The 25,546-nt window shown below is 36.3% G+C and overlaps 3 protein-coding genes across 6 annotated transcripts in view; 1 reads left to right on the top strand and 2 right to left on the bottom strand.

Moving 5' to 3' along the window:
* Positions 1-969: 969 nt before the first annotated feature.
* Positions 970-6,996, bottom strand: LOC114539378 (poly(A) RNA polymerase GLD2-A-like). Its single transcript, XM_028560004.1, has 3 exons — positions 6,514-6,996; positions 4,070-4,286; positions 970-1,529 (listed from the first exon to the last, which is right to left on the bottom strand). Exons 1-3 carry the CDS (start codon positions 6,928-6,930, stop codon positions 1,060-1,062), a joined length of 1,104 nt encoding a protein of 367 aa, XP_028415805.1. The 5' UTR covers positions 6,931-6,996; the 3' UTR covers positions 970-1,059.
* A 1,479-nt stretch (positions 6,997-8,475) lies between these two features.
* LOC114539379 lies at positions 8,476-16,488 on the top strand. Of its 3 annotated transcripts, XR_003688873.1 has the most exons (6): positions 8,477-8,785; positions 11,126-11,182; positions 11,970-12,138; positions 12,502-12,635; positions 14,170-14,365; positions 16,404-16,488. XR_003688873.1 is itself a non-coding variant. In XM_028560005.1 (5 exons), exons 1-5 carry the CDS (start codon positions 8,636-8,638, stop codon positions 14,305-14,307), a joined length of 648 nt encoding a protein of 215 aa, XP_028415806.1. In that variant the 5' UTR covers positions 8,477-8,635; the 3' UTR covers positions 14,308-14,799. The 3 variants fall into 3 exon arrangements, 1 of the variants encoding a protein (XP_028415806.1); XR_003688874.1 differs by lacking the exon at positions 16,404-16,488 and having other exon boundaries at positions 8,476-8,785; positions 11,995-12,138; positions 14,170-14,799; XM_028560005.1 differs by lacking the exon at positions 16,404-16,488 and having other exon boundaries at positions 14,170-14,799.
* Positions 16,489-18,169: 1,681 nt separating this feature from the next.
* Positions 18,170-25,546, bottom strand: part of LOC114539376 (polynucleotide 5'-hydroxyl-kinase NOL9-like) — a 13,370-nt gene continuing 5,993 nt past the window's right edge. For both annotated transcript variants that reach the window (XM_028560000.1, XM_028559999.1), the window contains 8 exons: positions 22,737-22,873; positions 22,002-22,161; positions 21,318-21,386; positions 20,952-21,120; positions 20,115-20,186; positions 19,591-19,663; positions 19,392-19,519; positions 18,170-18,731 (listed from right to left, as the gene is read on the bottom strand). In XM_028560000.1, the coding sequence (XP_028415801.1) occupies positions 18,588-18,731; positions 19,392-19,519; positions 19,591-19,663; positions 20,115-20,186; positions 20,952-21,120; positions 21,318-21,386; positions 22,002-22,161; positions 22,737-22,873 (952 nt within the window). In that variant the 3' untranslated portion in view covers positions 18,170-18,587. The remainder of the gene's footprint in view (positions 18,732-19,391; positions 19,520-19,590; positions 19,664-20,114; positions 20,187-20,951; positions 21,121-21,317; positions 21,387-22,001; positions 22,162-22,736; positions 22,874-25,546) is intronic.

Here is a 25,546-nt window from a genome sequence, read left to right as displayed (position 1 = left end):
CAGTCGAAAAATTTTTTTTTTAAATCCTTCATTAAGATTTAGTGAAAGATTGGTAACATATTTCAGACCTTTAAGACCTTTTAAGCTTTTAGTGTTGAGTGAGTACTCATATATATCATTTGGCTCAAAACAAGTCAAGTCGACTATAAACATAAATTAACTTCAACAGGGGTTCAAAATCTTAAGTGGTTGTACGAATTAGAGTCAATAAGAGCACAATATGCCCGACTGATATATTTTCTCGTGTCATGGGGTAATGTAGTATCAACGGGAATGAAATACGATGACCTGAAACGACCGCTTTCAGTAATCTAATTTAAGGATACAAATTCCCTTCTCTCTCTTGCTGAAGCAAATAGTCCACCCCCACCAAATCACTCAGGGAATAGACTTCGAGTTCAGCATACAGAATCTAGCTCTGTTTAAAAAATTTGTTTGCGAGCTAAAATTTAAGGACTTCGTCCTATGTGAATTGTATAGCTAATACCTGACGCTACTTCTCATTTGTTTTAATATTAGTACTTTATTTAGAATGGATCGCGGAGCAATTATAGATGGCGGGTTGTTTTTATCAGCGCGGTCGTTATCCGTGAAGACAAAAATAATAGAAATGGACTGGCACTAATCCAGCATTTTTAGCTACCTCAATTCGAGTTGAATTGCAATTATCATTCCAGCATACTTAGAATTCACTCTAATTTCTAAATGTTATAAACTTCAAATCTCCTGTCACACACATTCGTAGGTAGAGCAGCTTTTAAGACGACTTCCAAATGCACGTTTTACTCGTGAAAACACCCCGTCCGTTTTCTACAAACGTTTTATGCTGAATGTGTTCAAAGGACTAAACTACTTGTATTGAGTAAAATAATTTTGCTTACAAAGCACAATGATCAACAATAAACGACTGTCACAGAAAAAGGTTATAAAGAAACTTCATGATAAAATCCTCTTTAAACACATTTTTTTTTCCAATAACGCTACCGACCTTCAAAATAGCAATGGATTTTTTACGTACAGTTGATTAGCTACATCTGTCATCTTTTTCATTTACAATGATCACATGATCGCGGTCAAACTTGGATCTCTTTCTAACTCCCTTGCAGCCTTCCCAAAAGCCTCCTTGATCATGTAAGAAACACTGATCTGGTAAACTGCTTTAGTAACGTTGCCACGCTGATAAGGATCTTCTATTCTTATTTGAGGTTTTCTCCATGTGCCTTCACTATAGTTACTTAATGGAATATAATCCCCAGTGCGAATTGAGATGACATTCTCCCAATAAAAATTTGAGTAAAATTTGAAAAATCCAACAAGTAACTCCCCTAACGTCTGGGTATTTCGTGACGAATAACTTCGCACATCGTAAGGGACGCTATCTTTTTTCGTGTTTGAAAGCTTTTCAGCAAGTGAAAGGACTGACGAACTGCTAGCAAAAAACCGGGGAAATGTTGCTTGCAAGGAAGGTATAACAGGGTCAGTGCATCCTTTCTGGAGGTAATGGAGAATAAGCAGGATCACAGCAAATCCTAATAAGGAACAGGTAGAAAGATTGTGGTTAAATTGCTTCTATACTTTGTAGTCTAGTATAGTGGTTACACATGCGTGAGGTCACCATGCAGCAATGATAGAAAAAATAGATTAACCGTTACTTTTTTACAAAACTAAATATGTATTCGGTACAAAAATCAAGGAACCATAGGAATTTGAAAAAAAGAATCATAATAAGCAAATAAATTGCATCCATAGAATGTCTTATGCATGACAGGAATCGCTTCAAAAATTTTTTGGTTTAAAAATTATCTTCGTCTATTTTAAAAGAACGTCATGAATGTTTACAAAATTCGCTTACGTATTTTTGTTAACTTTATTACTTCTCAAGATATTTTCGAATGAAATTGTCTTCTATCCGCCATTTTGGACATGCATATTCTTGGTCGGATCATAGAGATTATAAATGAGATTGAGACACTGGAGGAGGCATTGGTATCGAAAACATCAGTCGAAAAATGGAGCGCGATAATGGGGGGCAAATTCAAGTTCCGGATGCTAAGCCAAACGCTGATTGGCTAGATCAATGCCTCCTTAATTAGCAATCACGTAAGCAACAACTAAAATTTGTATTAAAAAAATGATATTCGATTTTTAGGTTGCTTTGCCGATTTTTTAAGGAAAAACAGTGCTTTTTTGAACTGGTTTTACTACCTTAGACATCCTGAAATGATACTTTATGGAAAAAACAGGAATAGAAAAAACTCGTTTAAAACGACATATTTTGGCCTCGGACATCGTGAACATCCGGAACTTGAAATTGCCCCCGATTAGTGCGCTCCCCAATTTCTCCTTGATGCCCCCTCTAGTGTTATTTGTAATCTCTTTGGATCGGATATGCATGACATAGCCTGGGTGAAAATTCGTTTTGTAACTTCAAGTTAACGATTCAGTGAAGTGATAGTTTCATAGTATCACAATCGCACGTATCTCAAATTATAGCGTTTAAATCATATTATTGTTCATAGAGTTCTAAACTAAAGTGTAAACATGTAGTTATTTTTTGAGCATCAACCCGGCTTTTGACGTCACGTAATTAGATCTCAATATAAAACAAGATGGCGGATGTATCTCGATAGGATGTTTTTGATCACCAATATATTGCGAAGTGAGGAAGATAAACAAATTTTGTAAAAAGGTTCTATAAGAAGAATAAACTTCCTCCATTGTAATTATCACTACTCTGGTTTTAATAAATGAAAGTAATCACCACACAAAGATTAACTTTCACGACCCAACGTTTCGACACTCCGGTCTAGTGTCTTCATCAGGGGTGATCTGATGTTGAAACTCGGTTCCTTATATACTCTCAAAATGATTGCGAGAAAGAATATCTAGGTCAAACAAAACGCCAGTTCGACACACGTTTAAAAGAACATCAAAAGGCCGTTTCGAACTTAGACAGTTCAAAATGTGTGTCAAACTAATCATAACATTGGGTGGAACGCAGTGAACTTTATAATATAGAGTTCACTGGTGGAACGATTCAAAAGTCATCATCACTAATGATCGTTATGGACAAAGGCGTTGTTTGGAAGCCTGGCATATTAATGCGAGTCTTTGTGCCCTAAATAGGGATGACGGAAGCTATTTGCCAAAAGAATATTTACATCGATAGATGACGTCATTTTGAAAGAATATAAGGTACCGAGTTTCAACATCAGATCACCCCTGATGAAGACACTAGACCGGAGTGTCGAAACGTTGGGTCGTGACAGTTAATCTTTGTGTGGTGATTACTTTCATTTATTAAAACCAGAGTAGCGATAATTACGATGGATTATATACCTGGTTGCCGTGAACTCGACATAACTATAAATTTCCTTTTCAACAAAGCAGAAATAATTATTATTTCCATATCCCCTTAAAATTTTGGAAAACGTAAAGTGTTAAGGTTTTAAAACTAAAATTTCGACGTCTTGATATTCAGTCATTTAGTAATTTAACAGAGAAAACTTTCATCTTCACACGTGCAAGATCCGTATAGTTAAATCCTAGTGCATTTTAACTTGTCTGGTGCGTATATCTCTTAAAATTTTCTTCAAGGATTGAATTTATTTGCTTCTCAAAGCTGAAAATTCGCGTCGTATCCTGTGTGTATGGGCCGGTGTGTATGTGAATCGCGTCAGGTGTGTGTGGGGCCTAAACGTGACGCCGTGAAATGGTTTACACTTCATACGTATCTAACACAAATGGTAGCAATTCGCCTCTGACACAAATTTTTCCTTATTTCCACGTATACACCTTAGTTCAGTCTTAAAATCATTAATGACATGTTTAGTCATTGAATCGTGCATTTTCGGAAAGCAGGTTTTTTCCCGAAAGAATGAAATACATAATAAATTATTAACTTCCGACGTTTCAAATCCTCGGAGCATATATCGTTAATTTATTAATACGTCAAATTCATACTATACATATATCCTACACATCGTACCTCAAAAAAGCTAGGCCTCGTGAAACGATATTTATAATATAGTTTTTCAATAAGGTCTAAAAATAATCTGCTATACTTTACCAGAGAGTTTGTGTTGTCTCGCATCGCAAATGCCTGCTTTTTGCGCCCATCTTTTTATTATCAATGCCAGCGGTCGTACACGTGGATCCATCAAAGCATAACATTTGAGTAGATAGGTGCTCTGAACCCCACATTTTTGGTTGATACTGATGTCACCCTCATAATCAGATATGTCATCTCGAATCTTCAGGATTGGCACTTTTGCGCCGTATACTGACTAAAAAAAATCAAAGTAGGCCTATTTGTAAAGTAAAAGCAGTTTTTCGAGTGAAAGAGTTACTCGTGATTCCAAATGGCCAGGTGGGACGAAAAAAAAAGTTAAACCAAATTTTTCGCGGAGTAAATTTAACCCGAGTTTCAAACTAGTTTTTTACCAAATGCATCCTGTGACGTTACATTGGTCAAGTCCATAGACACACGTCATAGACACGGCGTTCCGATTGCGCTGAGTCATGCTCTTACTATATTTATTTAACGTTTATGTAAGGTGTAAACATAGTAATGAAGTAAAAATCTTATATTCAACCAATAAAATTATTATTACAGTGAACCAGCCTCGTATCCAGGCGCTTTAAATAACATTAAATATAGGCACAATAACAGGCTTTTACATAGGTCAGTGGCTATAAGCTGAGCGCCGTAGCGCGCGGGAAATTCTCAGGAATTAATAACATCTTTCATGGGCATGGAAAGATTTAGAATTTGCCCTAGATCTTTAGATATGGCCAATTTAGAGCATAGGTACATGTTACTACAACGTGCATACAATTCAAATACCCAATTTCAAAATATTTTCTTTTAGAAAACTGTTAAAAAAATTTACAGGCACGCATAAATATTTTGTGGAATACCTGCCTGTAAGCAAGTATGCCTTGTATGCTGGAGTTATTCGCTAAAAACTATAGAATTTTCCTTTGAGACCATCCCATTTACTCTCACTGACTCGCTTTAAAGGAACATAGGAGAGTTAGTATGTTTTACGTAACCCTGTGGAGTTAACGTAGGGCGCTGAGAGATTTTACATCGCTCTCTTCATAATCATATCATTCACGAGTCGGCGCGAAACGCCGTGGGGGGTGGAACCACCAACTAGAGATTAGGAATTACACCTGAGTATTAATGTTACTACGAAACAAAAAGCGATGTAGTCCAAGATTTAACAGCGAAACTCGAACCTAAACAGGTAGGTGTCTATTTTGGTAGTTCCACGTTTCACGTTTGCTGTAACGCAGGCAGTTTAGTGTATACGAGAACTTGGCATGGCCAAAGCCATACTCGACACGGAAATGTAGGGCATCACATCATCGCTTTAACTTCAAAAAGGGGTTTTGAAAGTCGAAATCTGAATCTTAATGTAAAACATCGCTTCAAAATGAAAAAAATAGATAAAATATTTAAAATACATTTGCAACCTCGTCCCCAGGGTCTTCCTCGTAGCGCGCCAAGGGGAAGACCCTGGTAATTAAACCCTGTGAAAATCTCCAAGATTCTTGGAGATTGAGTGAAAGCGTAATAGCGAATTTCCTTTAAGTACTGACCAAAATAAACGCTGGTGTGATGTGAAAACCCGCCAGCATTCATTTCGGTCAGTACTTAAGGAAATTCGCTATTACGCATGCACTCAACTTGGAGATTTTCACAGTGTTTACCAGGGTCTTCTCACTTTTCCCTCGGCGCGCCACGAAGAAAACCCTGGGGACGAGGTTGATAAATTTGACGTTATTTTGTACGGTTTTGGTTTTTCTGATCATACAATTAGCCTACTAAATAGTTACCTTAGAAATATTATGAATATATGTATCTGTGTCCAACAGTAGAAATATTGACTACACCCACTCGTTGAGTCATTTCATAGTGTAAACGTATAAGCCTAGCTAGCCCAGCCTGCCCAGGAAATTATATACCTCGCTTTAAATACCATACCATATAGGGACGAGCAGTCAAATTTAGAGCAAAATAGGCTGAATTTACGGGCTCAACGCACTTTATTGCAAAATGCTACTTTATTGTACAAAGTCAAGTACACGTCAAGTTGTAGTCCGTGGTAGTATCAATTATAAGATCATGAAGGAATCGAAATCCTATACACAGCATTGTACACAAATATTGGCGCCGGAAGTTAACCAAACAGTTCAATACTCAAAGGAATCATGATCTACTAGTTTCTGCAAGCATGATATGGAACATTACATTGGCAATTAGCCAATTACGTTTTGAAGTTTCCAACTAAATCTTGTTTGTCAATGGACTTTCAGTGCGCTGATGGTGAGGAAGAGGTGTAAAATGTCAGTCCTTTGAAAGTCTTTTGATTGAAACTATTACCCTAGAATTTCAGATTACACTTGAAGCAAGCCCACAATGTAAGATTGGGGTCAAAATATTGCATTTCACACAAACGTGAGCAAGTTGAAGCAAGATATAAATTCTATTTATTTCAATTATACCTCCACTTTATACCGCCTTCGGTAAGGTTTTAAAGCTTCCTCAATTTTACTCAGGCATCCCATTTCAGAAACATAACTTTCCCTGGTTATCACAGTGAGATCGCAGTCACTGTGTTTAAAACCGAATAGATTTGTTGACGAACCGACCAAGATGAGCCGACTTCCGGGCAAAGCGCGTTGAACAATTTGCTGAAGTTCCTCGCACCATCTAAATTTGTCTTCCAAAGTCGAATTGGCGGCGAGCTCAATAGATTTGAACTCTTCCTTAATCTCTGTTGTCAATTCAGAATATGGATTGGATGAATATCTAGGCGAAGAACGATATCGATAAGCCATGATAGGAAAGTTTCTGAATTCTGATGACCCGAAGTGTTGTTGCTGGCAACTTAATGAATGCATAATTATTTTGCCGGGCATTTCCCTATTTCTGGTCTCTGGCAATATGCTTCATTTTACGAGATTTGCGAGAATGAAAAAAGGTAACTCTTGTGGTATCTTACAAGTCGTACAGTATTTGTTTTTCCCTAGGGTTAATAAAGCTAGAAAGCTGGATGATTTGTCATTCAGGATATGTACTATGAATATGAGGTAATCTTGCTGCGTTGGGGAAAACCCGAAGATTATTAATCATGATAAAACAAAATCAATTTTTGCGATCGGAATAACTGAATTAAAAAGTCGTCTAAAAAGAAGTGACTAGTACTATTAAGTTGCGGGAGATAACTAAACATCACAGAATTGCAACTTTTGCAGTTTGTGAAACAGCTGGGACACCAAAGCAAAGTGTTTGATTCTCATGACATGTGTAGAAAGATAAAGCTGTAGCTATATATCGTTTCATTTGGCCAACTTTTTCTTAAGAGTAAATTCAGAATGGTCTAATTGCTCTAAAGACTGAAGAATATTTCGATTACTAAATTTGTTTGGCTTGATTACTGATTAGAAAACGTATGACAAAATTGTAGTCTACTTTCAAGCGGCCGTCAACGCACAATTAGCCGTAGGTGCGGTTAGTGAATACCGGCCTTTAATGATTAAGTTGTCATGCATACGTTCGCCAGCTGGGCATGCTCTCACAAGTTGTTATTTTGCCGGGTTTGTTATGCCTGTTTCAGACGTCGAGTTTTTCATGTGCCGAAACTGTTGTTTTAAGTTAATTTGTATACTTATCAATGAGCTATAGAGAAAGCATGATTATCTCAGTGTGATTGATGAGCATTCTTGAGCAGAAGTTTCGAACTAACACCGAGGCATACGGATTATGACAGCTATAAGCCTTGCTTTCGTATTTATTTATATTTAACATATAGACTGGGGGCCAAGGCTCCCCCCCCGCCCTATTAGAAGTCCCCTGTTTAAAAAAACGTTGATAAAAGCCAACCTTTGTGTAATCCAACCTGAATGTACTTCATCATATCACCTGTAGAGTGCGAAAACATTGTATATTATTTTGAAATCAGGCAACTGATTTCAACTTATAAACCTTCGGCCATGATCAACATTTAAACTTCGTTGCGCCAGGTAGAGGTCCCATTTTGGTCCCCCATGCACTCGAAATTCCTTAAAGTACCCTGGAAAACATTGTTTATGCTTGTATTGAGGAAGGAAGTTTCGGCTTCTATTTTTAAGGACGCTGAAATGAAAACAGGAAATCAAATAATCAATTCAATCATTTTGAATTCAAACATTCAAAAAATAGTAATGAAATTAAAAAGGAACAGTGCAAGTAGGATGTAAAGTTCGTCAATTCACTTGTGTATACGTCTTGACAATATACAAAACAAATCTCAATAATTTTCTAGCAAAAACAATGTCACAATGATAAGACCATAACGTAAGAACGCATTTGCTAAAAGCACTTTGTCTTTGTTCTAGAATTGTTATCCTTTCATGGTAAACGGAAGTTACATGGTAGACACATAATATTCGTCATATAACAATATAGGGCCTAAGATTCTTATTGTAAACAACATAACGAAGATTCTTTGTCTTTTTATTTTTATTAATAAAGATATACAACGCGTTAAATATATCATTTCTATTACACATTTATTTATCGAAATCTGATACCATCTCGGTACGTCAAGCAGCATTCGGCATTTTCCTGTTGAATCCACACAGCATGGCGTTATCAAAGCGCATAGCTAGATCGTGTATTCATCTTGGTGTCGTTCAACTGATATTTGGTTGTGCTGGTGTAGCATGTGGGGCTGTAGCAAAGAGCAAATTGACAGGCCCCGTGGGAGCAACTATTGGATTATGGGCAGCATATGTAAGTTGAATAAACATATAAATACAATTGTATTTTATATATCTTCCTGTGTTTGTTGTCGTACATTGTCATATCACACAAATACACAATGACACTAAGTGAGATCATGCAGACGTAGCTGGCTAGATGTCATTATTCAATAAATTGTGATCTTTTATACATATATAGACCATTTATTAATTCGTTTAGCCATAAATCATTTAATAGTGTTTCATAATGTAAACAATATATTCGTTTAAAGCATTTAATAATTATCATGTACGGTATATTTTATACTGTACATTATTCGAAACACATCGTTAGCCCAAACGTATATTTTGGGTATCATTTTTCTTTGATTATTAAAGACTTGCACCTATCTCCGCATAAGCATTGTTGTTATCACGAGTTTACGTTTTTCGCTCCCAAAAAACTGCTTAATTGAATTGGCTATAATTTTATATTGTTTGTGTAAATATGTTTCAAGTCATGTGCCATGTATAATCATGCCGCATTCATAGCACTGATCAAACAATATAATTTTGGGATTTGAGTGATCGTATAAATGTTGCAAACTCACGGTCAATGGTCGTCCTGGCAAGCTAGCCATGCAGTACGTGACGAATCGGTGTAAACTTCGATCAAACGTGGGCACTGGCCTAGAAAAAATGTTGCTACATTCGGGAAAAATCGGCATAGAAATTATTTACTAGCCAAAAATCTGCATATTTCCTTTTGAATTGAGAACAGTCAAATTGAACTAATTACTTCTACGCGCAAACTCAACCTCCGTCTAAAGTCGTGTTTATTGGAAAATTAAGCACATAACACAAGGGTACGCGAAACACAATGGTTAAACACGATAACCATTGGTTAGTAAACATGATAACCCTTGGAAACGTATTTTGTATATTTCGTATATTTTTTGGAAACGTATAGTAATTAGTTGCACAGTCATTGAAATTCTAAAGTGCATACAAATCATGGTGTTTGCAGTTTTTTTTATACACCCTGTATATGCTGTTATAATTTTAAGGAAAATATACAAATATTTTGCTAGCGAACCATTCAAGAGAATGCAGTGGTATCACATACCACACGCGTTTTAGAAAGGTTTTCATGTAGCTGGCTAATATCCTCCCAGAACTATATAGGAAGCTTCCATGAAGATTAATAATAAATGTATGATTATTTGTAGTTATTATACAGGGTGTCTCAAATAATGCAGACGCTATTGAATTCACCTTTTGTTAGAATTTGAATGGCATAGCACTATAAGTGTTCCATAGTGTCCCTGAAATTTTTCGCCGCCTAACACTATAAGCTGAACGCAAAGATGTGCAAAACGACTCATTAAGACGTTGAAATTTATAAAGCGCACGAATAACAAATTAGTGCTAGGCAGAAACGAAGAAGAAGAGAAGGGGACCACGTCGAAGTTCAAGGCAGATAACTGTTTTTCAGGGACACACTAGAGCACTTAAAGTGCTATGCCATTCAAATTCTAACAATAGGCCCGCTTTTTTTGAGATACTCTGTAGACACCTGGGGCTGGTTGTATAAAACTCTTAAACTACATATTGTATAGTTTAATCCTATTTCACGACTCTGGTTGGCCAAAATGTTAACAACAGTTAAAAGTTAACTAGTCTTTTATACGAGAGTCAAACGTCGTACTTCTCATGCGCAAAGATACTGAAAAAGGTATAGATAATAATGCCTTGTTTTCTATTGTTTTAAGTTAGGAGCATTGGAAGTGCGACGTTTGACCTAGACCTAGTGTGATGAAGGTTTTGCTTCCAAAACATCAAACCCAAAAATTTGTGAATTATTCACGCGTAAAAACGCACAAGTTGTAACAAGTCTGCAGCAGAGTTGTTACAAGTCTGTTCACAAGCTTGCAACAAGATTTGTCCGCGCTGCTTGCTCCAATTTGTTGTAACAAGTTTGGGACAAGCTGTTAACAACTTATAGCAAGTCCGATGGCATTATCAGACTTGTTACAAGATTGTTCTGATAAGTCTTATACATCCTCTAAATTTCCAACGAACACCGAATAAGTGTAATACACACAAAAAATTGCAAATGGTTATAATTTTTTAAATTCTTACTAAATAACAGTCATAAGATAGTACGCGATGCCCGCATTGACCGGGCTGCCTGTTGTAATAACCGGGCAAAGCTTCCCAAGTCAGAAGCAATTACTCTCTTAAAAACATTAAAATAAGGTATATTTTAAGAGATATTATAAGTAACTGTTTTAGTCGATAAATTGAATTCTATATTGACAACTAGTCCCACCCCATATTCGTATCACCTTCGTATCGCCTCTAAAATCATTGTTTTGTTTCTTTACTGTAGTTCATCGCTTTAGGCGTGATTTGTCTTACTGCGGGAGTTTTTAAAGAATCCAGAGTCGTAAGTTTTGACGCCAAAAAACATACAACTTCGATGAATGATGATTGTTCGGCAAACGTCTATTAACTTTTTTAAAGAAAATTAACGGGCGGGTAACGATGTCTTGGATTTGGGAAAATACTCCATTTACAGCTAGGATCACAACCATTTGTGTCTGTTAAAGTTTTGCATGGTGTTTGAAAATAGACAAAAAAACTTCTGATCTATACGCGCCTTGTAATAAGTTCAATTTTTCTAAGCTTTTGGCTCGTGAGCCCGGACCATCATCAGAGAAATGATGTAGATCACAAATATATTTGTCTATTCGCAACTTAGTTTATTTCAGGGGCGTCGGAAGCAGGGGGGGGGGGCTGGGCTTGCTCCGCGTTCGACATCATTATAAGAAAGGCCTATTGAAGGTTTCGCCTAAAATGGAATAGATTGTTCAAAGTTTAGAAATGAGAAAAATTTATCTCCAATACTTTAAGTTGAAAACAATGAAGTTTTAACGTAATTATTCAAAAGGTCTAAAGGCCGGCGCACACCGGTCGACGATGCGATCCGCAAACGCGAAGCTACTAACTTTGACAATGTCGTGATATTCTCGGTAATTACCGATTCATAGTACATTTTGACTGGTCTGGTTCGCAAAATCTCTCAAAATGTTCTTTCTGAGTAGAATTTATTTAATTATGAAAATGAAAAATTCGCGTCGTGTTAGCGAATCGCGCTCAGTGTGTGTGGGCCTTAATTTGTTGACTCCTTATATAGAGCGACCTTATAATGATCGCTGTGTAATTGATTTTAGCTTGGATTTGCTCTTGTTTTTCAAGTCATTGGCCTGTTCATCGCAGCCGCTGGAATAATAATTTCCGCCATATTTTGGACATTTCTGAATACTTGCTCGAGTTCGCTGGTTGTTGGTCCAGTTTTACCCGATCACTGTCCTTGCGGGGTTGCTGCAGATCTTACGGACTGTAAGTTTCTGTGTGCTTTACTCAAAATGTTAAGTTTAAGAAAACAGAAGCGGTAACGTATAGAACGGATAAAGATACATTCTGTACGTTACCGCACATCTGTTTTCGCTACAATTACTGTGTGCATAGGAAATTTCAGATTTATTTCAAAATTCCAGAAATATTCAGGGTTCACGCTGCGTTCTAGTAATAGATTGGGAAATGTACGTGGGTTTCTCTAAGATTTTAAAGGAGATTAGTATTCGCCAATGCTGGAAGCATGCAACCCACTCACATGCAGGTCGCTCTTGTGATGATCAGAAATGATCGAACTTAACGCCCCCCCCCCCCCACAGATATAATTAAACTTTCTCCCCCATATAGATGACATTAGTTGTTCTGATCTGAGAACGGTGAGAAATGTCACAGCTGCCTCCACATTTATCTATTTGATTTTGGAAATTACTTCATTCATCGGTGTAATCTATGCTTGTGTTGGCATATGTTGTGCACCAAAGGTATGATGGCAATTATATGAAATATGTTTATCGTCGCTTCAGTTTTTGTGTAAGTAACAATAGCCGCGTTTACACTACGTGCTTTGACCTGGCCTGGACCAGGTTGTTTATCCGGCCTAGACCTGGTCTAGGCCACAAAATCCAGGCCAACAGCAGGTGGCCTGGACCCGGCCTGGACCTGACCTGGGGCAAGATTTTGGTAATGTGAACAGGCTTTACTTATTCCTGACAAATTTTGAACTTAATAGTATGATTTGTATAGGATACATATAGTATTACCACTTTTCGGCATGTTTTGGGTCTTTTTTCAAGTATTTTGTCAATTACTTTGGCAATCCGATGTCAGCAACAAGGAAGACAGTGCGAACGTGGCACATATTACCCAGACTTGTCCTATAGACCCAGTGAACTGAAATAAAACTGGAACGCTCACTCTGCCGGAAGTTTGAAGCCAAGATGGCGGATCATGAAGCCTTTCTTGTAGGTATGATTCAGGCCTCCACGCGGAAATTTTGTCGGGAATTCTGATTTTTCCTTTGAAGTTTCCGCGCCAGAGGCCTGGATCATACCTACAAGAAAGGCATCATGATCCGCCATCTTGGCTTCACTCATCAATGAGGGAAAGTCATAGAGTGAGCGTTCCAGTTTTATTTGAGTTCACTGTATAGACCTGGTCCAGGCCACTTAAGCGCGGCTTAAGTAAGGCGGTTCTTAGAGTTTAGGTCTATATTTAACATGCGTACTCTGTAAGAATCACAGTAGTTCGTAGGAGAATGAATTTGGGTAATAAGATATAAGGAATGCTGTGGCTATCAGGGGCTCGGCTGAACAGGGTGAGCTATGGCTACCATAGCCCCATCAGAAGTAAATGTGTGTTATAACATGTGTTCCACCGCCTCTGGTGGTTATATAGCATATAGAAAAAATACAGCATCGGGGTTTATTAGCATAATGTTATTATTTCATCGAGACTGATCCAAATGAAATTGTTATAAGAAAAAAAATAAAAATTGAAAGTGATGAAATTATATATAGAGTATACAGATGAACTTTTGTTGTCGGACCTACCACGAGAAACATGCTTTGACTAGCCTCCTCCGCAGGCATTTCTTATGTATTAAAAATATGCATATTTGGCTTGAGCTAGCTGTCGGTCGGAACGAGAAAAAAAATCTTTCCCTCGCCTTTCAGAGACAGCTAACCCTTTACCCATGCCTAATAACCTAATAGAATTTAATACATAAGAGATGCCTGTGGAGGAGGCTAGCTTTTGCCCATGCTTTTACGTGCGTGCATCACCGGAATATTTTTTCAAAATCCATACTATGGAAATATGCTGCACCCATACTGCATGTTTCCGTAGTATATATAGTATGGAAATGGAAATTATAGCATATAATTATAGCAATTATAGCATGGATAATAATATCCATAATAAAAACCTTCCAAATATTTATTATGCATAGTTATAGCTATGATAATACTAATAATTTGTATATAGTCGGAGCTACAGTGAAATATTTTCACTTTTCAGGAACCAAGGTCTGTTACTGTCACCACAGTTAATTCACATGGTGCATCAAATCCTGAGTCAAAACCGATGATTATGACCAAAATATTTAGAAAGAAACATCAACCACAGGATGACAAAAAGAAAAATCGCAAGCGTTGAGAAACCTCAATCACATGACTGCCAAACTACACTCACACGAGATAGTCACTCTTTCGGGGTAAACACAACTTTAATATTCTCAAATGTATTTCACTATAGATTTGAATGTGTTATGTGATAGACGACATTATAATCTCATTTGCAAACTCATAATCATAGTTTCGCAATTAAGACTGGTCGATTAAAGGAGAATGATATATAATCTATATAAGCTACCAAGTCTTTTAAACATGCAGGTGTGTCTATTTTGTCTATTCCGTATTTGCTGTATTAGTTTATTCATAGACTATATACTGAGCTTGATATATTGTTTTGCAAGGATAAAACAGACTCCGAAAAGCTATCACACCATTGCTTTACAGTACTGTCCAGAAATAACCTAACACTGCGGTTCGGTTGCGGTCGCCTGATAGAAACCGCAGACACCGCAAGTGAAAAAATACCTTCGCAGTGGCGAACAAAACGTTATGAACGGCTAAGAAGGACAACACAATAACCAAATCGGGTTAGGCCGAGGTTTAACCTCCATCTCACCGGGGTTGGACCTAGATCTGTCCTCGGTTCAACCGTGATCGGACCGATGTTTGACCTAGGTTAACCGCTTTTTTGTTAAGTTATTTCTGGACAGTACTGTACCTTGAAAAGGGTTAACTTTGTAAAGTTGAAATTTGAAGTTTGATTTAAAAAAGGTCAATTCAAAGCTTTTAAAGTCGAATGCAAATATTCGCACATTCAAAGAATAACATTTGACGTTTAGTCCCTGAACTCTGATGATTTTGTACTGTTTTGACGTTTTGAAGGTTGAATTTTTAACCATAACATTAGTATTACTCATTAATAAACTGTAAGAGTCCATAAATTGTAACTGGGGCATATAGACTAATAAATTTCTAAGCAGCAGAAAAACGGGTGATGTTAACTTCAGTTTTATGACCATATTTGACATTTTGGCTATACATTTAATTCCGAATAATATTAGTAAATCCGTTATCGACTTATTTGAGTCATGTTATAATATAAGCTTAGACTTCGCTCGCCCAGGAATTTGTCAAATTGGTTGTTTGGAATTGGCGAGGGGTTACTGCATGAATACACTAAATATTATGGAGTTGTAAACAATATCTTTGTATAAGGTCATCCACCGTTATAGCTAAACGGGCTTGATACAACCAACCCCTGCATTTCTGGCCATGCATATAAAGCGTCGAACGAAATACAATTCTTGTTTTCAACGGGGTGGCTCCAAAATATGTTTCGAAGAAGACAAAAATTTCTCGCATCTGGCGAAATATTGGGAGTAAACTTTCGAAAATTGTAGAATGCTAATAGAATGCAATATTTATTTATGCGCTCGAAATATGGCTCTGAACACACAGAATGAACTCGAAGACTGAAGTCACGTTTTTTCCCGCCATTTTGAGCCTTTGGAAACGTTCGGAACAACTTTTCGGTGCCAATTACAGGCAGAGAAAGAGTTGACGCTTGCATATAGACTTTTTTCCGCGGTGTTGTGTTGCGTGGAAAGTAATTTCCATGTCATTTTACCTTGATTCGGCTGGGTTTGTATAAAAGGCCCTGGGATCGCCGTTTCTGACTTCTGATTGGTTAAATGATTTATCCTAATTTATGTACAATGCGTATGCGGAATATTTCTAATTATTCTGAACCGAGCAAATAAATAAGGTGCGTTCAAAGGGTGCGGTAAATGGCAGAAAACAAGATTCGAACAACCTCGTTCCCAGGGCATTTTACCTTGATCTGTTAATTTATGCTTATTCAAAATACTCACGACATGTGGGTATTTTGAACGGCCGATCCCAGGGCCTTTCCTCTTCTCTCCTCCCCCCAACCCTCCCTATATAGTCCCAAAAGGCCATGGGAACGAGGTTGCATCCATCCTGGAATAGGACAATTGAAAATAATTTCCAGTGAGTGGCTCACGATGCATTTTTTAATTTTTGAGCCTTTAGTTTCGACCAGGGGTACAAAAAGTGTACTATAATGAATATATTGTTTAGAACAAAATTAAAAGAAGAGATTTTAATTTCAAAAACACATTTGATAAAATTTGTCTACACCACTATTCCACTATCTAGACATTACAACAGATACTTCTGACGTTCTCGATCCTGAATATTCTGACGTTCTCGCTTTATTCAAGAAAATGTTAGGTAAGCAAATGAAACGAAATCATTTTGGCTTCCGCTAGTTTATTGTCTGATTGCAACAACGCACATGCACGAAGGAATGCATCTCCAAATAACGTGTTCCATTAGTTGATAATAGCACCAAAAAACGTATAAATGGTATTTTCAGTTAAGACTGGTTTCCATAATTATATTACATAATTCGCAAATTGTTGTAATTTAGTTTTTAAGTCGAATTTCACACTAACAAGGAATTATGACCAATTATGACATATGAAAACCATGCAGGCTTTGTGCGGAATGCGACAGATATCGCGAAGCTATGCACCTTTAATTCCATAATATAACATGATATAACAAGAATTCCATAATGCAGCAAATAATATAACAAGTATAATATAGTTTATATTGACTTAAAGAGTCACTTTCCTGTAACTTTTTTATATAATAGCACATTGCTGTCAGACAAACAATGTTTGTCGTCTTTTTTGTCCTTACTCCGACAAACAATTTTATACACACAACCTTGGCAGTATGTCATGCATGTGGAAAATTGGTAGTGAGAGAATGACAAAAGCTTTTCTCTGAATTCATAAAGGACTGTTTGTAATTCTGAGGAATGTTAATTTGTAAAGAGTGCTCGAAATGTTAAGATAAGTCAGCGTAATAAAAATAATGTTGTATTGCCAACTTTAGATGTCTCAAGCGTTTAGATTTGCATTACAAGTCGCAGGGCGAATTGCATAGCACCTAAGTGTTATATTTAAGTTAAGTGTTATAATGGAATCCTGTGGATTTTTTTTCAACATATTTTATTATTAGCACGATGAAAGCCCCATTTAAGCTACACACAGTTTTAGTTTTGGTACTGATAAAATTTGAAGGTATTCCAAATCTCATCATTCTCAATTTTATTCGTATACCAAAACTAAAAATTGAACATAGTGCAAACAGATAAAATTGGTATGGGTAAAACTTTACTAACCAATTTCATCCTTACCATTTTTTACCGTACCTAAAGTTGTGCGCAATGTAAATAGAGCTGAAATTACTGGATGCTGATTGGTCAAAAGCGCAGTTATTCATAAATTCTTCTGCAAAAATAGACAAAATGGCAAAAATTTATTTGGATACAAGCCAAACAGGAAGAAAAAAGGCCAATTAGAAGGTGAACGAAAATACTACCATATATGATAAATGTGCAGCAGGAGCGTGTATTTGTACAACAAACTATCATGAATGCATTGAAAATAATTATGTCTTAAAAGATCTCGAGGGAGCGCTTCAAACGAAACGCATTTTATAATTTTGTCATGCTGATCATAAACAAATTAATCATGCAATATTTCCCGTACAATTAGGGTTTAATAGTATACTCATGATGTTTGAATATGTTACTAATTTTGCCAAAATTTTCAAACATCATTCGTACTATAATGCCGAATTGTACTTGTCATCGCATGATTACATGCACTAATTCATTACGAATACTAAGGCCCGTTTCAAACATGGAACATTCTGTTTCAAGTGCCGGATTGAACGCAAATGAACTTAAACAAAGACCCGTCACATTAGGTTCGGCACATGAAAAGTTCGACGTCTGAAACAGGCTTGATTAAACGTGAATTCGTCAATTTTCCATGCCGGAAGGATGGTATATTTTAAGCATTAAAATGCGTTCAGAAATAACAATAACATAAGTTTGTTCTAATTCTATAATTATTAGAAAAATTCGATAATTCCTTCACAAATATGTTAGTGAAATAACAAATTTCAAAGATTTTTTCAAAATATAAATAAAAATAATATTAATAATATAATTATTTGGGGAAGAAAGGAGCACCTTATCCTAAAACCGTAATTGCTTTCGAACCACATTACACTATACACAGTTTTTCTGTACGTCACCTTGACATTTCACATTCGATAAATGATGCAGAGCCAATGTCAAAAACTATTCTCGCAACGCGCATGCGCGATTAGCTTTAGGCATTACAATTAGCAATAGTAAATGAATAACTGGTACCATTTTCTTATAATTATCACGAAAATGCGGTGGAAACTTTATTAGAATGCGTTATACAAACGTGTACAAATTGTTTTAAAATACTGTCTGCAAGCTCGTGTTAGTTCCTAGGTCTTTGGACTGTTAGCGCTTGGTGAATGTGGTGATTTTTGTCTCAACAAATTATATCGAATTCTTTTTTGTCCCGATCCTCTGTGGCTGTAGGAAAACTCTGATGTTACATAAGGTCTTTTCCCGTACGTGTCTTGTTTCTTGAGGTGAGAAAATAAGTAGGTTTTATTAGCAAATTTTTACTTTAATAATAAATTTTCATGCAAATTTTTATGCTTATCATTCTCTTTTACACCCAAATAATACAAGGACGCTTTCTACATATACACCCCGTACAATATTGTCACAAAACGCATGTAGCTAAAACCTTTTGTCCTTTTTCTCATCTACATTATAGCCTTTCACACTAAAAAAACTTTACTTCTTAGGCTCTTAGCATAATCAAGAAATCGGCCAACAAAGCTTAATTCTTGTGAGACAGACATTCTACCCTCGACAAACATGCAATCAATAAGCCAAAATGCCCAGCGCGTTTCCAGACACTGTAATTATGTATATAAAGACCACTTTGACGATATGGAGTACAGGGTACTGAGTAGATTTTTGCTACTCGGCGTAATATAAAAGAACTTATTCTTTGCTGGAGCCTTTTCTCGCTTTCGATATAAGACGAAACTGATTAGGCGGACTGTCATAGATAGAGATTTGGACAAAACTCTTTTAATTCGTATTCCTATTCCTGCACTATAAACAAACCGGATTGTTTTTAAGGAATAAATTAGCCAGATTATTGGTATTATAATGACCTTTGTTTTCTTTGTTTCCAGCAAAGAAATCGATTGGCCTCCTATGACATTTACCTTATATAGACAGTCAAGAATCTCAAGACTTCCCTTCACCAGAACTTGAACTTTATTTAAAACTTCAATGGGTTCAGGTGTGATGATATACACAATCTGCTTCTCCACGTCGATATTTCGAACTATACCTGCATGTAAAATAGTTTGCACGATAAAAAAGAAAACGTAAAAAAAATCCAGTTCTACGAAACCAACTCACCTAACCCTAGATATTGTCCAAACTGCATCTTATTAAAAAGAAAATTATCATCGCTTACTTCAGTTGATTCTGTCTGAAAAAAATGAAAAAAGCTCCTTCTTACGGTGGATTATACACCTCCCGGTATAGAGACGGTTCCCTAAATACATAAGCTTCAAAAGTGGCCATTAAAACGAGTACATTACGCGAGTGAAACATGAAGTCGCACAGTTGTTTAATTGAGATGCAATAATACATTATAGCTCACCCTTCAAACTTAGGGTAAGTAAAACAATGATTGACGTTCACAGCAAACCGCTAACAGTAAAATTAAAAGAAAACCTCATAAGATTTCGAGAACAGTTATGCTCCAATTTTCATAGAAAAATTGTCCCAAAACAATAAACAACTATAACAGTTGACAAAAGATTCGGTTTACCAGTAAACCAGTCAATCCTTGAGGTTTGAGTGCCTATAATAGTGTATTTAATACACACATGTATCTGTGCAAACTTGGGTGTGTAAAATTACCTGATATAACTTACCACATTTACATCGGTTCTGACAAGACCGACCACACTACCGTTGATAGAATGGAGCAGTTCATCAGGGCAGATCTATTCAGAAATTTTCGAATTATTTGTGCGTTCATATACAGCACTTCGTTTTTACGTACATATATACGTTTTTTGGAATGCATGAAAAATAGACATGGACTTTGAGTAATTTTAAACAAACTTGTTAAATATTTGCAAAGAGAATTTTACCTGATAGTAAAGCAAATGTAAACTTAGCTGTATCTTCTCTAACTTTAAGGGAGAGGGGGGAGAAAGATGTGAAATCCACCAAAATTACATTATTCTTAAGAGATAAGTGTTTTTTTTTGTCCAGCAAAGTATGTAGGAAGAAGCTATAGATTTTTTAGAAAATGTTTCAGACACTATTTTAACTTTTTTCGACGATACACAATATAACTTTCCACTCAATTTAAATATCTAAACAATTTGACAAATAGGGATTATAGTACCCATCAGAATGGGGTGAGTTTAAATAGATCAATAATTTCACTGTTATAACAATATAACAATAAAAATAGTAATGAATTATACTTTTGATATTTCTGTGAAAATTTTATCTTTCTATTTATAGTTGTAAAACCTACAGGATCCTATCGTTGCAAATCGTTACAGAAAATGTCCAGCAGTTGACCCACATCCACACAATATAAAAAAATTCATAGCCAATTTTGGTGACCTTTTTGAACGATCCCAAACCCCCTTCCCTAAGAAGAAATGCATTTGTGCATGCTCCTGCCCGTGACGCGATATATATACATTGCTACGGATTTTATCATTCATTTTATGATAGAAACAATTACTTACATCATCATACACACTTAAAATCGTGAGACCATCCAAAGATCTTGAATACACGTTAGAATGCCTCAAAATATATTCTTGAACGGATGTAGTAACGCTTGTAATGCTCGTCTGAGGTATAAAATAGGATAAGAGAGACAAAGATCGGAGGTCGCTTGGTTTTAAACCTGACCTGAAAGAGAAATGTACAAAAAAATTACCAATGTGCAAACACTGTACATTGGAATAGTCATAAATTATAAATTAATTTGAATGCTTTTATGTTAGTGTTTGGAAGATTTAATTATTATCTGCTAGCTGTATAATCAAGAACATTGACTGATTATATTCCAAGATTATATCCTGTGATAGTTTACCGTTAAAACTTACCCTGAAGTTTCTAAGTCTTCTTTGAATGCATCCATTTGTTGAATATAAGGATTACATGCCCAGGAGTCACTACAAAAAAAATTTAAGTTACATTTGAGTTAAAGCGTGCTGTTAGTAACAAAATACACCAAGCGCCGAATGAAGTATCTTAACCAGTACGCTATATGATTATCAATAATGGTAATTGCATTGAGTGGAGTGCAATTTGGTGTAAAATCAAACGCGTGATTACAAAGTCGCACGATCGGGAAGCAGAAGTGTGATTTGTAATCACAAGTTTGATTTCACACCAAAATTGCACGACACGAAGTGCAATTTCCACTTTATTATATTAATTTTGAAATCATACAAAAAATTAAAACAAATTCAAAACGATTTGTTGGCTGAAAGAACCGTAAACGGTGTAACAGGTAAGTAAAGAAGTCTGGTCAAGAAATTTTGCGGGGCATTTGAAAAAAAAATAGTAAAATTTTGTGCCCCTGGAATTTTGATTGGATAGTTACACTGAAATTCTAAATCTGGTTGGTAATTGTCGTGCAGAGCTTCAATCTTATTGGCTACAAAATGATGTGATTAATGCTCAAAAATAGTGCGATTTGGGAGTTAATCAGACTATTTTTAACCAATCAGATTGCAAGAAACACTATTGATTTCAAAATGAATATAATAAAGCGTTGAACTAACCTTTCATCGGGACAAAGATAACTCCAACCTTTTACTGAGGATAAAAATTCTTTATTAAGGACTGGAAAGTTCTTAGCTGGCTGAGAGTCGAAATTAATTTGTACAACATGACTTGGCTGAACAATACGGATTATATCCAACAATATCCGAACACCCATTCCTAAAACACAAACAGAATATAATTCTATAATTTTGCATGACGAACAACAATGACGTACGCATAGGTATACACCACGTTCATAGGAACACCACGTAAATTATTACAACGCTAAACGATCTATTAACCCGTCCCTTTAAAATTATTCGTATTTCATCACTATATCCATGGCCGATTTGAGCACATTAAAAACATCAGATGTCTAGTTCATATAATCGTATTTTATCTTTTAGGGAGTGTTTGGTAGCATATTTTCGCTTATTTCATTAACGGCAGCACTTGCAAACCATTGTTTTGAGTTAAGAGGCATGTTAAGAGGACGAATTTTGTAACAAATCGGCGCTCAGTAAATTGACAAGCCTCGTTTTCGCACCATGCAGGTCTCACGAGTTGCATTCACTTTGCAGAAGAGGTGTTAATGACAATATAAGTAGAACGTTTCATGAAATCATGTTACGTGAAACAGCACTGGCAATACATTTGTTACGGAGCAAGAAGACAATAATATTGAAAGTCAATAACAAACAAACTTCAATGTCAGAAAAGAATGCTGCATGTGTTGCAATGTTTTACTTCACCTTTCACCCAGCCACATGTATTGACTATCAAGGGTGTTTCACGACAATATTCAACGTAGTACTTGTATAAGAAATATATCAATTGCACGTAAGTACTTGGATGGTCCTTTGGGGAGATGTCTCCAAAGAAAAATGCCCTTGGCAATTAAAGAATAAAAAAGCAATTAGTGTCGTTTATTACGTTATATTACGACGACTAATACGGCTAAGGTGGTTCGATACAATTTCTCAAAATTATTAGATGTGACAATAAAAATCTGCGATAAAACATTATAAAACATGTCACGACATTTCGACGTTTCCAGAACGTCATTATCAAGTGAAAAATACAATTATGAAATAGAGTATATATAGTGAAGAGATGAATAAATTATTGAAAGTTAAACAAAGAGTTTGGCCCTAATGGAGTCGCTCTGAGTGTTTAAATTAGGTCTTATTGTTCTTATGTACAGCATCTCATAAACGAGACAATCCCATTTCGTGCTACACTTCTTAAGCGTTCTAAACTGGCTCTCATTGAGTAAATCAAGTTTACTGTTTTAAATGTGATTTGTGTGATTCAAATTACGTCGGATATACGACGCGCCATCTGTTTCAACGCATCGCTGAACATCGATATTCTGCTATTGGTCGCCATCTGAGAGATGCCCATGGGAACATTGATTTACTCAATGAGAGCCAGTTTAGAACGCTTAAAGCCTGGTTTCCATATAACGCCGACCTGTCGCCGACATGCCGCGGGCTCGAGTCGGCACATTGAGTCGGTGAAAGCAAACTATGTCGCCGACTAGCCTGCGGGCGGGAGTTTTAAAAATGGCGGCAATAAGTGCTTGTCGTTTCACGATGCTTGATATGAACAATTAACCACCTCAGATACTCATACTCTTCCTTGAGTTCGATGTCTTTTCGTCCTGATTCCGAACGGACTGCTTTGATGCTCTATAAATACTTAGAAAACATCGTTTGGATGGAATTGTACCTTGACTGGGCTTCGGAAACAGGAATTTTCAATTCATCTGCCACTGCTGCCCACGCATTTTTCTTCTTTTGCTGATCTTTATAGCCCTTAAAAGCGTTATTGTAAATAGCTTTGTAATTTTGTATTATTTCCATTAATATTTCGATTGAGACTGAATTTGCTTTCTCTACCGCCATTTTGAAAATTGGCATGGGAAAAATAAGGCGCAGGCATCGCAGATTGGTGTTTCCATATCGAAAATTCACTGCGACAAGTCTGCGAGTAGTCCCCGGCTATTAAAAAAGTTGAACCCGTCCCGACTTTCCCGACTCGAGTCGGCGACTACAAATTAGTCGCAGATGTCGCCGAGAACGAACCGACAACGTGTTTCCATATGTATATGCCCGGAATTTGCGCTAACTCGAGTCTGCGGCATGTCGGCGACAGGTCGGCGTTATATGGAAACCAGGCTTAAGAAGTGTAGCACGAAATGGGATTGTCTCGTTTATGAGATGCTGTACATAAGAACAATAAGACCTAATTTAAACACTCAGAGCGACTCCATTAGGGCCAAACTCTTTGTTTAACTTTCAATAATTTATTCATCTCTTCACTATACAGGGTGTATCAAAAAAAACGCAACTACTTAAGATTCTAAAATTCATATTGTTTTATGCCTTCTAATCGTACAGTTCAACTGCTAATGGTCAAATCAGCTAAACTAATAATGGTGCAGCTAACAACCGAACAACGAGTTTTTATTGTCGTGCATGATAACTTGAATGCTAACTGTCGACCTTGTAAAATAAATTGTAAATAAAATTTTACTCGTTAAATACTTTCAATTCAGCTCGTTGGTTTACGCACCCGACTTTGTTTACCGTCGATTGTGCCGCTAGAATATGATTACAAGCTTTCTCGCATTCCAGGGGCCAAACGTCTTTTGTGTTGTAGAACAAAGAGGATATTCATGAATATTAAGTGGTTGCGTTTTTTTTTATACACCCTGCATATACTCTATTTCATAATTGTATTTTTCACTTGATAATGACGTTCTGGAAACGTCGAAACGTCGTGACATGTTTTATAATGTTTTATCGCAGATTTTTATTGTCAAATGTTTTACCAAATCTTTACTTATTCGAATTATTAGATGCACATTTTAATGTGATATTAAGCGGTATATCTAAATATTTCACAAGAAGACTAAAAGTCAATATACTTTACAGGAAACGTATTTAGAACGGAAATCTTTTCGGAACTTGTGCTTGGCACCCGTTACCATGGAAACAGAGACGTTTCAAAATAGCTGCCGAACAAGGTTTAATCGTGTTTATATCACAAACGAGTTCGGTGACCCTATTTTTTTTGCATTGAACGTTTAGATGCTTTATCTATAAAAAAGTTTTAAAAAAAATCTGTCATGGGCATGGGGATTTTTTTCTATTTACAAAAACGTTATTTTGGCTTATTAAAAAAATTCCCCACGAAAGAATTTTTTTAAAACTTTTTTTCATAAATAAAGCTGCTGTAGCGTAAAAGTTTAATGCAAAAAAATTGAGGGTCACCGAACTTGTTTGCAATATAAACACGATTAAACCCTGTTTGGCGGCCATTTTGAAACATCTCTGTTGCCATGGTAACGGGTGCCAGGCAAAAGTTCTGAAAAGATTTCCGCTCTAGATACGTTTCCGGCAAAGTATATTAACTTTTATCCTTCTAGTGAAGTATTTAGATGCTTAGTATCCCTCTTTAAAATGTGCACCAAAAAATTTCGAGAAACTGTATCGAGCCACCTTAATTTAGACGAAGTTCAAAGCATTTGTAATCGGTTGAACAAGAGGCTAATGCC

Source organism: Dendronephthya gigantea, unplaced genomic scaffold (genome assembly GCF_004324835.1).
Source record: "Dendronephthya gigantea isolate DGI-Jeju-01 unplaced genomic scaffold, DenGig_1.0 000201F, whole genome shotgun sequence".
NCBI lineage: Eukaryota > Metazoa > Cnidaria > Anthozoa > Malacalcyonacea > Nephtheidae > Dendronephthya > Dendronephthya gigantea.
Note: the sequence above shows the minus strand (reverse complement) of the source record. Positions and strands in the feature narration are given on the sequence as shown.